Source organism: Halichoeres trimaculatus, unplaced genomic scaffold, assembly GCF_033239565.1.
Source record: "Halichoeres trimaculatus isolate MK-OKI-2021-1 unplaced genomic scaffold, fHalTri1.1 fHalTri1_scaffold_2, whole genome shotgun sequence".
Classification (NCBI taxonomy): Eukaryota; Metazoa; Chordata; class Actinopteri; order Labriformes; family Labridae; genus Halichoeres; species Halichoeres trimaculatus.
Genome location: NW_027437180.1, coordinates 10,395,001 through 10,410,318, shown reverse-complemented (window position 1 = coordinate 10,410,318; position 15,318 = coordinate 10,395,001). Strand labels below are relative to the sequence as shown.

At 39.0% G+C, this 15,318-nt stretch overlaps 1 protein-coding gene across 1 annotated transcript in view; it reads right to left on the bottom strand.

Annotated features, from left to right (window-relative positions):
- Positions 1 to 6,351: 6,351 nt before the first annotated feature.
- sorcs3a (sortilin related VPS10 domain containing receptor 3a) overlaps positions 6,352 to 15,318 on the bottom strand; it is a 402,752-nt gene continuing 393,785 nt past the window's right edge. Inside the window, exons 26-27 of the mRNA XM_074686947.1 lie at positions 13,956 to 14,116; positions 6,352 to 9,605 (exon numbers count right to left, since the gene is read on the bottom strand). Of these exons, the coding sequence (XP_074543048.1) occupies positions 9,547 to 9,605; positions 13,956 to 14,116 (220 nt within the window). The 3' untranslated portion in view covers positions 6,352 to 9,546. The remainder of the gene's footprint in view (positions 9,606 to 13,955; positions 14,117 to 15,318) is intronic.

The window sequence follows — 15,318 nt, the reverse complement described above, 5'->3', positions numbered from 1 at the left end:
GATTTCATGATTATTTTCCATGACTATTTGTTCCCTATACGGGGTGATCATCTCATGTTCGTGCATAAGTGTGTACATCAGGCGGAGCTTTGCCATGCTATACGTAGAGAGTGGTGGAGGGCTGTGAACGTGTGCCCATGCACACAGCTGCAGGACCACTCAACGACTGCTTTGCTCTACAACCATCTTGGACCTCATGCATCCCTCCCGTCAGGAGCATGCACCCACACATACCTTGATGTTAACATGTGAATCTTGCCAAAAATACTTCTTGAGAGATCTCTGAGAATGTTGCTGTTGAGCCTTTTAGTGGGTCATATATGTCAATTCAGAAGTCTCAGACCTCACTAGACCCCCTGTTTTTCACACAGTGATGATGACTGATATTAAAAACTGGGCTTTTTCTTAGAACAGATTCTCCAAGGCCACAATGTGCGTCTTGTTTACTGTGAATTTGTAATTGTTGATTTGCGATTAATCTTCTGTTCTAAATTCTCACCTTTAACAAGACTTTTGTAGCTGTTTAAAACAGCTTTGTAAATAATTGATCTGTAATTGAATTATGTCTTATTTATTGCATTTCCTGCAATTTCCTGGCTCAAGAGTCTTCTTTATTTTCATGTTTGAAGTTAATGTAATCATAATGAATGAACAAATAAACATTAGCCAAAATTTATCAAATTCTTGTTCATATGTTTTGTGGTTGAAAGCCATTATTAGCATTTGTTTTATCATAACTGGGGAGGCCCCGGTGACTACATGTTCTCCGAAGGGAAACAAATGATTTTCAACAGATACAGGGAACAAGAGATAAAATGTGTATGTATGTTTGTATGTATGTATGTATGTATGTATGTATGTATGTATGTATGTGTGTGTGTGTGTGTGTGTATGTATGTATTTATGTATGTATTTATGTATGTATGTATGTATGTATGTATGGATGTATGTATGTATGTATGTATGTATGTAGATTACTTGTCTATTTATTTTATAGTGCCAGCAGATGATAAAAAGATTTATGTTTAGGGAGTTTGTGATTAAGAAATAGATCAAGGTGAATTTATCATTACCTAGTTATGAATAGGAGAAGGGGTAGGATATTCTTCCTACTACTTTTCGAACATATCAAAATTGTTTTGTTTTGGGGGTTCTTTTTGTTGTTGCTGTTTTTTTTTTTGTTTTTTTTTTGGTGTGTGTTTTCATTTGTTTTTTTTCCCTGTTGATTTTGTTTTTTTCCCGCTCTTTGTATTATTTTCACATGTTCGGATTAAAAGCAAACAGAACAGGGAGGCTCACTGTCTTACAGTTTTAAAAGCCCTGTATTACAGTTCCAATATGACTTTAAACTGGTGGAAAGTATTTCAATTTTTTCAGCTGCAGCTATGCTTCAGTTGTTACCAACCAACTCAAGTTACTCAACTGATGACGTCTGCTGCACAACTTTAAGAAGTCAGCTCTTAAAAACACGTCTTGCTTTGACAGGTTTCACACAAAATAGTCTTTTTTCGCAGCGTTAAGCCACTGAGCAAGCTGAAATCTATTTGACATGTTGAGAGTGAGACAGCTGAAATATGATAATCTTGAGCCTGTTTACGACTAAGTTCACCTAAAGTCATTGACGGGCATGTCAGGGCTGGCTCTGTGGCGTGATGCCGAGGTTTCTCTGAAAGTGTATTGCGAGAGGAGCAGAGAAACAGAGAGCACTGGTACTTTTCAAACCTCTTTGTGTGCCCTGACTGCAGAGTGATACTGGTACATTGAGTCATCATTGCGGTGTAATTTGCAGCAAACATTATCTTCTTTACACCCTTCACTTCACAGGAATTTCATCAACCAGAGAACAAATGCACTGATGTACAAAAATACATTTATTTGAAACAATTTCAAAATGACAGTTTCTTTACCGTAGAAATATTGAAATAAAGATGAAACAGAACATTACTGATGATGCATGCATTGTAGATTTTTGTGCACTGAAGAACATTACAATGCGTTTGCCTTCTGTTAAATCACGACAGCAGGAATCTCTTTCATTTCAAGTATGGATTCCCTTCGAGATGTTACAGCATAATGTGGCATTAAAAATGTCAGATGGGACTGCAATTCCCAGTGATCAAAAGTGGTGATTGAATGCACAATGAGGAGATAAACACCAGGAAATAACTGTGACAGGATGAGTTTCCTTTACTGGGGGCATTTTTTAGTATAGCCCTGCATTTTTTTTTGCTCGTCTTAACTTTCTTGACAAACTTGTAGAAATCCTCATTCTTCCCCATCAGCAGCTGCAACAAAACATCGGCCTGGATATGAACCAGATAAGTCATCATACATTCTTTACGATTTCAAAGGCTAAAGAGAGAAAAGACGAGAGTGGGTGGGGGAGGGAGGGTAGTATCCCAGTATGTTTGGAGTTACTTTCAGTTGAAACTTTCTGATATTTATTTTTCTGTTTCTCCTAATCCTGTTTTGCTAATAAGAACCCGAACAAAGTGACGCCATCAAAGCTCCCCTCCAAACAAACTCCAGCCAAGCAAACAACCCTTCTGCCTGTGACGTGAGCTGAATTTAGCACAGCGATAGAGCACTCTCTGCTCGATGTGCATGCTGTCTGCAGTAACAAGGCTGGGCTTGGCTGTTTGCTTCAAGATGAGAAAGTTCTGTTCCAAGTAATGCATGTGTGATCTGACAGACTATCTTTGTGCAGTGTGTTCCCTGCCCTTCTCAATTCTCCTGCAAGTGTACTGTTTACTTGAGCTCAGCATTATGTGGGAGCCCTGCATGGGGTGGTGGTGCTCTGCTTGGATGTACGGCTTCATCTGATCATTTATTCTGCATACCAGGTGGTGGAAGAGTATGTACTCTCTAAATCAGAAAGTTGAGACCACTGTTGAGGTGCACCTGCAATCTGTCCAACAGCCAGCAGGGAGTGGCTTCACTAGTTCACATCCCAAATTATCATTGTAGTTAGTATATTCACCATCTCCACAATCTGACTCAAAGATTGTTGGTTTCAGCTGCTAATGTCAAGTTTTCTGCCAAACTAAGTGTGTTTAGAGCTTCGAGATGTGGCTACTTCGAGATTAAATGGTTACAACCTCATGGACCTTCACAAAGCCATGCTCACGGCTTGTTCCACCAAAACACCCAACAGACGAGCAGTTCATTACTTGGTGTGGAGTGTGCTCACTAAAGTAAAAGTGACTAAACAAACTGACCTTTGCAAGTTCGCACCAGATTTATTATCAGCTTCGTAGGCCTTAAGCTGATAAGGGTCATATGTTGTGTTCATTGACTGTATATAGAGTGGACAGCTTGGCCCCGCCATTTCCCATTGTACAGCTTTAAAGCCAAAATACCCCAGTCACAGGGGCAGCCATTGGCAGCCTTTGGGCAGTCAAGGTTAAGAAGGACCCAGAGAGAATCTGAGTGGAGTCGGGTGACGAAAATAGAAAGTATTTTTTTTCTTTCGAGAGTCTAATACCTTGTAGGCCCTCCCTCCAGACATATTTTACAATCCTTGAAAAAAATACACAAGAACGGCAGCTGTCAATCATCATTAAACGTGATGTAAAGCCTCATTTTTAAACTCTTTTAACTAATGAAAATGAAACTTTTCAGAAAAAAAGGGGACTTGAATACAAGGCAGCCAAATGGTATCTTCAAATCACTACAACAATCAAATGTGAGAAACATTTCTATAAGGTGTATTAATTTTTTAAAGTTTGACCACAGCCCATTTGGAATGGGCCAGCCACCAGGGGGAGCAGATTTAGTGGCAACCTCACTTTAAGCCAAGCAAGATGACATCCATTTTTTTTTTGAGTCTAGGGTTGTGTCAACAGCCTGGTTAAGCCTTGTTCCAATGCAGAATCCAACTCATCTTGCCTGATGTGCACTATGCTTTAAGATGATGGGGACCACAAGCCGGAGACATTACCTCCAAGTTGCCATAGTTCCCTGTGTACAAGAGCAGAAAATGTAACACAATATGGCTAGCACACAACTCACACTGTCTGAAATTGTTAAGGTGGAGTATTGCAAAGATACAGTGACACAACGCACAAGTACGAACCAACACTACTACTGCCACAAGCGTGGGCTGAAGCTCCAGTGCCTGGCACAGGCTATGATGCTTTCTTGAAAAATATGTAAATGACTACAGGTGACAGATGGAATTAGCATTACACTGATCTTGAAAAGATGACTGTTCTAACTTTGCATTTATGTCCTGTTCACAGGACACAATAGTGAACTAAAGGATGGACCAAACTTGGTAGTGTTACCTGTGTTGACATTAGCTTTGCTTAGCAAACCCGTTTCACACTGTAAACTGAGAGGCTCTTTAGCCATAGTGAATAGATAAATGCCAAATTGGAAATTAAGAATTTAAATTTAATTTCTGCACACCACAATAATATCAGTTGGTTTGAATACCTCCATTTTAGTTGGTACTAGCACCAAAGTCACTGTGACCTACATAATCCAAAAAGACTAACGAAAGTAGTGCTGTTGACGGATGATGAATTAACGTTTGCCAACCCCTCACTCCTTTTCATTCTTTTTCCAACCTGTCCTCCATGCTTGATTACTTTTGGCTCCATGAATTCTGCCCACCAATGGCTGCAAAACTACAATCTACAAACAAATGTGTGACATCACATGGTACCATCCCCATCTTAATAACAGTCAATGAGAACAGAGCAGTAATAAAGACTTGGATGTTTCTATAGTATTAACCTCCGTGATTAGGAAAGTCTGGTAAAATCTCTTAATTGTACTGTATTTTCTACAGCTGAACACAGAAGTAGATAAAAAAGGCTTCTGTCCTCTTAGACCATACATTTTTTTTTGTTTCAGTGAGGAGAGGAACTATGATGCTATTTGAGTTGTAAAGAAACTAGGGCAGATGGAGCAAACTGGGAAATATCCACTATGCACAGTGATTTAAAGACACACCATGACTCTGAGCAAAACAACTAGCAAATCTTAAGAAAAGTTACTTAATCACCATGTGTGAACAAAATTACAAGGTTATGCATTTAATGAAATTGAAAAAAAAAAAAAAAGTCTTTCAAATACTGTCGTTAACTTGCCATGAGCAGTGTTAGACTCTGTTTTCATAGGTTTAATAGTCTGAGGTCTCATCTTTAACATGAAAGTAAAACATTCATCAACAAAGTCTCAAAGTAAGACCCAGATAAATATATGATCAGTTTTTGTAGGGCAGAGACACCTCAGAATGAAACGGTTAAATAACAGAAGCACTAGAAATGTTTAAAAACTGCAGCAGCCTCAGAACAAGGCAAGCGGCAGAGCATATGAAATGTTGATTAAAGGTCTCTGACACACTAACTCACTTCAAAGCTACTTGGTTCAAAAACTGGAGATCCCAATGCAGCATTATGAAGTCAAACATTCGACAAGCTTGAAAAATAGTGATCTGAAGTTTTATCTGAGAGGGTTTGGTAACTGAGACTGACTCCATAGGATCTGTGAGGTCAGTCCTGTGTAAGGCACTCTGAGGACTCTTCATGTTATTTAGATTTTCTTCTTTTCTTTTATGGAAAACTCTGCAGAGTTTTGAGGCAATGTGTTTATCTAGAGCTTAATACTGACTGTAACCTAAGTTAGCTTATAAAGTGTGAGCAGACGTAGAAGTTTAACTCTTCAGTCCTCAAAGAGCAAAGAAGCATTCCCACACCAACTAAACATTACAGTCCTGAATCATTACGTCCTGTTCATGGCCAGTTTGCTGTCTTAGACAGCAAAGCTCTATTTTCAACAGCAAAATAAAAAATAATAATAATAAAGAGAAAGAAAACTTGAAATTCTTGAGTTTGTGAAGTGGTAAATTTACAACTCTATGAATTTGCAAATTCAGGCTTGAATTTTTGAGTTTAGAAAGTCAGACATTTACAAGAAAACATTGACTTTTTAGATTCTTAAGCTGCCCTTTGCCCATTTTTTTGACCTTTTCAAATTCTACTCCCTGCTTGGACTCAGAAATAAGGAGATATTACTGATTTTAGCCCAAAATCATCACATTATTATTAGCATCTGGACTTTAAAAAGACATTGCTGAAAGCCGGAGCTGCTAAGAAAAAAGCAGCACACTCATATGGAGGAGGTAATTGCTTTTGTCTAACAAGAAATTCACCACAGCAGGCAGATGCAAGGATACAAGGTCACATCTGACAGCTATTCAGATACGTAGCTTGGTAAAAACAGACACAATATGTCAAATTATGAATTGAATTGATCCTCAAGATGAGGGCATCTGAAGAACACAACACCTCAAATGCTAAGAGTTCTACAATGAACGGTCAAATGCTCTCTCAAAAAAAAAAAAAAAAAAAAAAGGTAAAATAACAGCTTTACAAACTCAAAAATTATGAGCTTTTTTTCTCGCAGGTTAAAGGTTAAAGAAAAAAAATCCTGCTTCTTACTACCAAATTTTACCATCAGAGCTTTAAACAAAAACACTTAATATCCTGCACATCTGAGTGCAGGATATTAACCCAGCTCCCTCATTAATTCAACCTGAACCCTGGTGGAAAGAAAAAAAAAGTCCCTGTGATCAGACTTGTATTTCCTGACTCTCAAAATATCCAAAGGAACACATCACCATAAGTGATAACAGTTGGTGAAATAAGAAGCTACAAACTGTTGATGTTATCATTGTGTTGTTAACAAGTTGCCCTCTATGGCCACTTTTATGGGTGTAGGATCCTCGTTCAAACACTCCAGAGAGTTTGAGCTCTGGTCTGGAATGCTAATATTACCAGAATCCGAAGGAATCACATGAGGACATTGTGTCTTGTCAGAACAATGAATATATGGAACAATTTGAAGATTTTTGTTGAGTTGTAGTTGAACAGGATGAAGGATTGAGTGAATGTTGGCAAGTAACCCAGAGGTTGTTCAGGTGTGCACGTGTTGTTCATGGACATGCAGACTAGTGTTTTGTTCAAAAGTCCTTAGCGTAATTTGCGCACATTTAAAACTTGCTAATATAACCTGGGGCTGAAAGCAAGTGATCCTCAAATGTTTTCACAATTTACCGGCTAATTCAACTCAGTCACTCCCCTTTTACACTGATCATAGTAACACCTTTGACTGAAATGGTTGTGGTTTCCCGGGATGAAGACTCAATTTCCCATGAGCACCATCACCAACTGAAAAGGACGCAACTCTTGCCTCATACATTTGTATTTGGAGCAAATAAATGAAGAGTAGATCTTCTTTTTAATGCTAATTTTCTTTTAAGACAACTTTTCCCAGAATGCAAAGCAAAAACCTTATGTTTTAATATGTAACTATGTAGCACTGTTGTTTGAAAGGTGACAAAAATAAACACTTAAAACTCAATTTGTACTGTAGCTTAGTAGCCAGCTATATTTAGCGTTCCTCACAGCTCGGTGCTCTGAGACGTGTCTGTAACATTCGTGGATCCTGGTTATGTCCAACCAGTGCTCATCTACCAACTCCAGCCTCCCCAAGCAGAGCTAACGTAACCTCACTCTTCTCAAGTTTGAACAGACCACTTAAGTATAAAGCCCTGTGTACACCAAGCGGTTCAGTTCAGTTCGTCTTGGCACAGCACACATTTTCCAGCACTTCCTTTCACTAAAACCAGGACAGGTTGCCAAATTACCAACCTGTACTATCGCACTTTTTGATACCCCTCTGTTGGGGTGCTAGACATAGTCTGTTAAATGTTAGAAAGAATCATCACTTCCTGTGCAACAGTGGTAAAAACTTTGTAACAAAGAGCCACATGCCGATCACTAAGAAAATGTTTACTGTGTTGTGTTTTTCCTCTTCATTGGATTCATTAGCAGGGTACACTGCCTGGTACTGCTATGCCGTTTACACTGTTCTGTAGCTGTCGTGGCTATTGGCATCTGGCTTACACGCTACCTACCAAGAGGGGGCACTGTTGGCGGTGGAATCTGCTGCATGAGGAAACTCTTCAGGAAAAAGGGCAGATCTTCCTTTTTATTTAGCCAGTTTAGCCTAACTTCTAAACCTAACCAGCCAGCGTAGTGTCATCATAGAGACTTTCAGTCATACTCTACTGTACGTACTGTAAATAGATGTGTTCTCCCAACCACTGCCAATATTTAAAATGGACACTATTTCAAGATCACTTATACAATCCTCACATTGCTTTTTTCAGAACAAACAACAACACAAGCTGGTGGTGTTGTGAATTTCATGGCAGGTGTAGACAGACACCACCAGGGGGATCTTCCTGTAGTCTGGACACTGTAGCTCCAATGAGTCACCAAAGATCATTTATTTTTAACTAATCAAAGAAAGTGATTGGACAGCAAGGCTTATGTTTTCAGTAACTAGCTTCATTTTGCAATCCTCACCATTAAGGTTGCCTGACAACAACTTGCTTTAGTCCCATCTGCATGTAAAACCCTCACAAGAAGGATTTTGTCCGCACATTAAATGGCAGATGACAGGCTAATTGTGCCTTCTACAAAGCCTTGGAGCTAGTGATTTAGAGATATGATCGACCCAACTCGGCAAGCATGACGTTTCTTTCAGACATGTGCACAGTATGAATTTGATCACTGGTTGCCACATTATCACCCCAATCTGACAGAATCCAGCTTCTATCTGAGGTAAGCGTCAAACCATCACAAGCGTAACAGAGGCATGAATGCAATGATGATAACAGCAAATAATGTTTGGTTTGAGATTGTTGTTCAAAGACTGTTGTTTATGTAAAAATTCCTAAATACCTATCGTATATGTTTAATGAAAATATAAACATATTAAACATGATCACGTTCATGTTGATCTTTTTTTTCTGCTAGATACATATCGCCCAACAGTCACTGAAGAAACTGAAAGTAAAACAGAAGTCTGGGCGGAATCAATCGGGCTCTTTTGATGAATGATTAGAAAATAACTATATACAACACTTGCTTATCTACAACACAGAAACCGTGTCCTCAATAAGAACATGCACAAGTCAAGGACCTTAGCAAAACAAAGTTATTTTTTCTGAAATAATGTCTGACTTTTAAACACACTTTCAAAAACAAACCATCGTCAGATCTTCTGTCGTCGCCATGGTACTTAGACTACGAGCATGTAAAAAGTAATAATATATACATTAAACAGAACAGATGATAATATTATACATTAATAATATTCCCTGTTTGACTGAAGACTCAGACATTATAGTCTATATATAGGCAGAAATGATATTCAAAGCAAACTCCTTAGGAAATTTACAGAACTCTTCTTATGATTCGACAAAGATATTTCACTCTGCAAATGAATGTTGTTATGTAGCTTATACATCCACAAAACTGAATACGTTTCTCCAGTACTTACAATGAGCTCGAGTAATTTGACATTTGCAGCATGGATGTTGTTGGACGAGGCATCCGTGCAAGTCTGTATAAATGAGGTCCCTTAGAAAACTATTAACATCAGTTGTGTTGAGAATTACAAAACAGAAAAAGAGAACCCTCGACACAGTAATGCTTTGCTCTGTACATGAACTGCTGTTCTCCTCCTTCACACGCTAGTACAGTTTGGAATCTCCCTTGTGCTCTCGCAGGCATTTCCAACTCCCCCTGAGCAGACAAACAGACAAAAAAAGGAGACAAAAGCAAAGACAATTAGTTCTGCATCTCTGCTTTGGTGCAGGAAAACACAACTTCTTTGACATTGACACATCCTGATAATTATTGAGTTTTGACTGCATCCTATTATCCAAGGCTCTGAAGCTGTTAAAAAGGAGCCAGGCTGATCAACAACCCCGTAACAGGGTTTTTAATTTTTGACAGCAAACTGTGGCCAGGGAGAGTCTGATCCCACATGTGGAACCAGATCACTCTGTGGTGAAGAGTCCTGCTAGTTCACGCTGTGGCAAGAACCTGTGGTTTTTCAATTACGGGGGACATTTTAAACACTGCCTTTACTATCATGATCAAAAAACTTTATGATTCAACTGCAAAAAAATAACAAAACAAGAGGAAGAAAGAGCAGAAACAGTGGCATAAGGTAAAAAACTTAAAGATAACCAGACAACCAAACAAAAGTTGGGCTACAGAGGATTTTGATTATGGGTTGTATCCATGCATCCAAAATGCAAATGGAAAAATGCTGATGCTTTAAGTTAGAGTAAATGATAATGTGAACTTTAATGTGTTTTATCACTGATGCTTGGACTCTACTTGCAATGAAAATGTAAATGAAGTGTCTTCAGTCTTGAGTGATCGGAAACAAATCAACAACCTGTAAAAACTTTCTTTGGTCACAAGTGAGATGGAATAAAGCTCCGCTCTGCAGTCGCACTCACACTGTTGATCTGGTTTTTCCTTATCTTGCTACAGAAATTCATGAAATTCATGGCACAACCAAGAGTGCTTAATTGGAAATTCACACCTTATCAAAATTTTGAGACCAGTTGAAAAATTGCACAAAGTTTGCACTGTTGGATCTTAAAAAGTTTATAGACAGAGCAAAAGAAAGAAATGTGTTTGAGAATAGCACTTGGTAATGGGGAGCTCCACCGTCCTTGTTTATCACTTAAAGTGGTGAAGATGTCTTCATGGAGGATCATCAACTGTCTGGACCATTGTGACCTGCAGCGTTGTCCTGTTGAAAAACCCAGTCATTCCCACACAGACCAGGGCCCTCAGTCATGAAGGAGGCCCCCTGCAACATCTCCACAGAGCCAGCCGCCGTTTGACGCCCCTGACCAACCTGAAGCTCCATTGGTCCATTGAAGGAAAAAGCCCCAGATCATGATGGCGCCCCCTCCACTGTGCCGCCGTGAAAACATCTCCAGTGGGATCTCCTGGTCATGTTGGTAACGTTGAAGCTATCAGGACGTCAAGGTTCAGTTTTTTCTCCTCAGAGAATCAAAGTTTCTTCACCTTTCAGTAACCCATGTTTGGTTGTTTTTGAAAAAGTCCAAACAGCAAATTTGTGGTGTTGAAGGAGACAAAAAGATGCAGATGCCATCTGACGGTGTCTATCAAAGGCTGTGGTCTTAAGCTTTTCATCAGCTGATGAACAGACTATTTCACTCTAATTGTTGTTTGCAATAGATTGCTTCCTCTTTCCTTTTCTTTCTTTATGTCTCACTCCTATTCCTTTTTTTTTTGTTCTTTCTTTTTTTTTTTGGGGGGGGGGGGGGGGGGGGGGTCTGAAGCTGTACTTCGAGCCTTTTCAAGATCCAAAAGTGTAAAATGTACATTTGTGCAACTTTTCAACTGATCTTAAGATTTTGATCAGGAGTGTATGTGGCTATTTCCATGCCAGGAAGGGGTAAACAGAAACTTTTGTAAGAATGCACATGTGATAAGATGTTTGGGAATGCTTCGGCTGATTTCAATGAAAAAGCATGATAAAATCCATCCAGACATGCTTTTTTAATGAACATTCTCTCTGGCTCTGTGATTATTTTGTCAACAAAATATAATTTTCTTCATCTAGGGATCATTAAACCTGAAATCAAACATTATGATTTGCAGTGCTGTAATCTCCCATGTGTTTGGTCTGTTTCATCAACAGTCAAAATCAGCAAAGGCCTGAATTACAGAGGAACCGGTAAAAGTTTGTGTCGTGTACAAATGAGCCAAAAAGAGAGCAGGTAAACAGGGTAACATACAGCAAAAACCCACATCATGGAGGGCCTGTACTGTCTGCATGCATAAGCAACTCAGAGCAAAATCGACAGTTGAAATGACATTTGGACTGTCTGCTGAGAGCTGGTGGTAACTGCCGTTGTAACATCATGTTGTAACACTAACTTTTCAGGACAGAACATTTCCAGCTGTGAATGATCTTAAAACAATGTACACTTGTACATTTAGCATGTTAATATTACTTGATGATAAATCAGTTCATTCACCTGCTCATATGTATGAAATGTGCCTTTACACTAAGGGTGTTGTTTTTCCCACCCCCTGCTTTTAAAAGAATTGTGAATAAGCTGCTTTCCTTTATTGATTGCTTGAGGCTGCAATTAAACTGCAGAGTGTCTGTCTCCTGTGTCGTTTAGATCATTTATAAAAGGGTTGAATTGGGGGCTATAAGGATTGGAAAATCTCACACGGTTTTGTTTGTGAATAAAACCAGAGGAACAAACAGAATGCAGGTGAAATGATGTCATAAGTTATAGTGTTATAATGTAGCATGCAGAAATGTTTTTTTATTTATTTATTTATGATTGAGATTAAGATTAAGATTTGGTTAAATAAAGACAAGATTGGCAGATAAATACGATTAAGATAAGGTTCAGATTATTATATGTGCTATACTTTATCCAAAACTTGGGCGTAATTCTGGACCCCAACCTTACTCAATAAACTCCAGTTCATCTAGAATTCAGCTCCCACTCTTGCTCCTGTGATCACATCACCCCTGTCTTTCAAAACCTCCACTGGCTCCCTGTTCCCCCAGTTCACAATCCTTCTGCTGACATACAAAGCCCTCAATAACCTGGTCTCTCCCTCTCTTATTGACCTTCTTCACCTCTATAACCTGCCCTGTGGTCGACAAACCGCTGACCTCCTTCACCCACCTCATAGGACCAAGTACTGAACCTGGGGCCACATTCACGACTGCGACTTCAGCAACCTCACCACTTTTTTTTTTCTTTCAAATATATTAATAAATTATCAAAATAGATGCTGATTAATTGTATTTCCATTCATTTACTGACACATCTTGCATTTCAGGTATGGTGTATATTGTATACTAAAGTCCAGCTCAGGTGGAAGAGCTGAAGTCTTACTTACAACAGGACTCAGTGCAGATCTTCCTCCAAACAATCCAGAGATTCCACTTCTTAAAGCGACTCTGTGGATGCCTTTGGTAAATTACTGAACCTGTGTACCACTCAGTGTGATCAACCAAACATCTCTGAACTTTAGCAAAAAATAAAACTTCACCCATTGTGTTTTTTTGAGTGCACTGAAAAGGAACGCTCCTTTCATACAGCACTATCTTCATTGTGTCGCAGTCTGTCCACAACTTCTCATCAGATTTTTTGGGGTATTTGAGCCACAGACACCATCAAGACAGTCGCTGCATGATTTTCTACCTGACTGAATGGCCTCTGTGGAGGATTACAGGTTATGTGCAAAAGATAACACCGCACACTGAGCTGAATGAAGAATGTTCCTTGGACAGAAAGCAGAATACAGATTACTTCGGCGCTTTGTGGATGTCCATTACTTCGTAGGACTGAAAGTTTTTTTCTCTCCACAGTGATCCTGTAGTTTACCAGCTCACAGCTCACTTTCCTTAACTGTGAAACTACGGGAGCTTCATCCATCAGCGAAACTATCTGAGAGCATGATGAACCTGGTGAAAACACTGGCCAGTTGACCTGATCTGCTGAAAACAGAGCACGCTGTGAGGTCAGAGAGCAGTACTTGGGCCCATTTGTTTTTGACAACCTGCTGTTTTTTGTGCTGGAATATTCTTTTTAAACAAGTCGTATTGTGACCAAGCAGTAAACTGATTGAACATGCTTCTGCCGGCCTATGGAGTCTGGAGGCTGCATGCCTGAAAACGTTATTAATTATTCATTGTCCTCAGGGTTGCAGGCATCGCTGGAATCTATTCTTTACTATATTAAAACCCTTCTAGGTCTGTCTCTACTCTACTGCTCCCTCTGCTTCACTCTTCCATGAATAATCAACAGTATGAAAGAAAATGAAGTTGCCATTTCTTTGCTGATATAATTGCCAGAGAATTACAGAGGCAATGATACTGTTCATTTATTGAGTGCATTACTGTGTTGACTTTTAACCCAAAACATCTCCAAAGCTGAGCAAACAAACAGTTTCTGACAAAAAAAGTGCTTCCAGGAGCTGCGTTTTGTTTTAACAGGTAGTCATTTTGACTGGTTCCAAACACAGCATGAATAACCCACATTAACCCCAGTGTGAGGTTTCTGTACTCACTTTTGACCCTGGCCTCCAGTTCCTTCTCCATGAGTTCTTTGGATGTGGCGAACTCGCTTAGAGTGATTTTGGGCGTGCTGTCGCCCTGGCCCACCGAGCCGATCATCTCCTGCTCCTTCTCCTGGTTCACCTCAGCATAAATGTTGATCCAAGGTATTTTTCTGAAAGTTTTGAAATGAAGGATTGGCACATGAGACACCCACCAACAATGTATCATTGTTGCTGTACATCGTAAAATGTAATTTGTTGACTTTACTTAAAAAAAAAAAAAGAAAAAAGAAAAAAAAAACAGACAAAAAAACCCATAGGAAACCAATTGCAGAAAATTTCCAAGTAAGGTAGATCATATATTTGAAGTATTTAAAGCTGAATGGGCTGTGTTTAGACAATTCATGTCATGGCAGTAACCTTGAGTGTAGTTAACAAAAAAATCATTAGTTAGATTAACTGTAAAATGTAACTTCAAAGAGTAATTTTTGTTGTGATGGCATTTGGTAACCATGACTAAGGGGAAAAATAGTGAATATAAGTCACTGCTGTTCTTAGAGATGTTGCACAGAGGGCACAGGCTTTCTGTGTTCTAAATGGCACAGACCAGCTGTTTATGCCTTTGGCAATGACCTGCTGTCTTGTTTGTCTGAACCCTAACCCAGCAACACATCTCATCTATTAGCATAAACATTAAACACACTGTAGAAATCATTAAGGTTATAGGCCCATGCCATGTGGAGCACAGAAGACCAGCCCATGTAACAGAGCACAATTAGCCTGTCCGTGCAGATCAGCACAGACAGCCTGTGCAAGCAGTGCAGCACAGACAGCCTTTGTCCCCCCCAACAGTGTAACATTTCAATGTACAGCAGGGTTATATATCCAATTTTCCTCCTCACTCACAGCTACAAAACGCCATTACAACAAAAAATGTCTTTGCTGTAAAACAACGGTTAAGTAATGACAGCAGGTTTGCCAGTATTTCACTATTATTTTACAGTGTGATTTTTTTTTACAGTGCTGTATTGAAACATAACAGGATTTTACTGTTAAAATTTACAAGTAAATTTACAGTAACTTGTTACAGTGTACTGAAGAAAACTCAAGAGTGAAAAATGCACTTTTTTTCCCCTTTTTTCTTATGGTTACCTAAAAATAGATAAAAAGGGTCATTCAATCAAATGAAATTAATTAACAACAGTATATGTCAGAAACAACCTTAAAAATTAAAATAAATGAATGAATAAATAGATAACTAGATAAAAAATATATATTCTAAAAACGCCCACAATGCACCTGGGTAACATTTGCAGGAAGGTGATGACGTAGGCGTGTTTTATTTCTACTCCCACCAAAATACTTTCATTGTCAA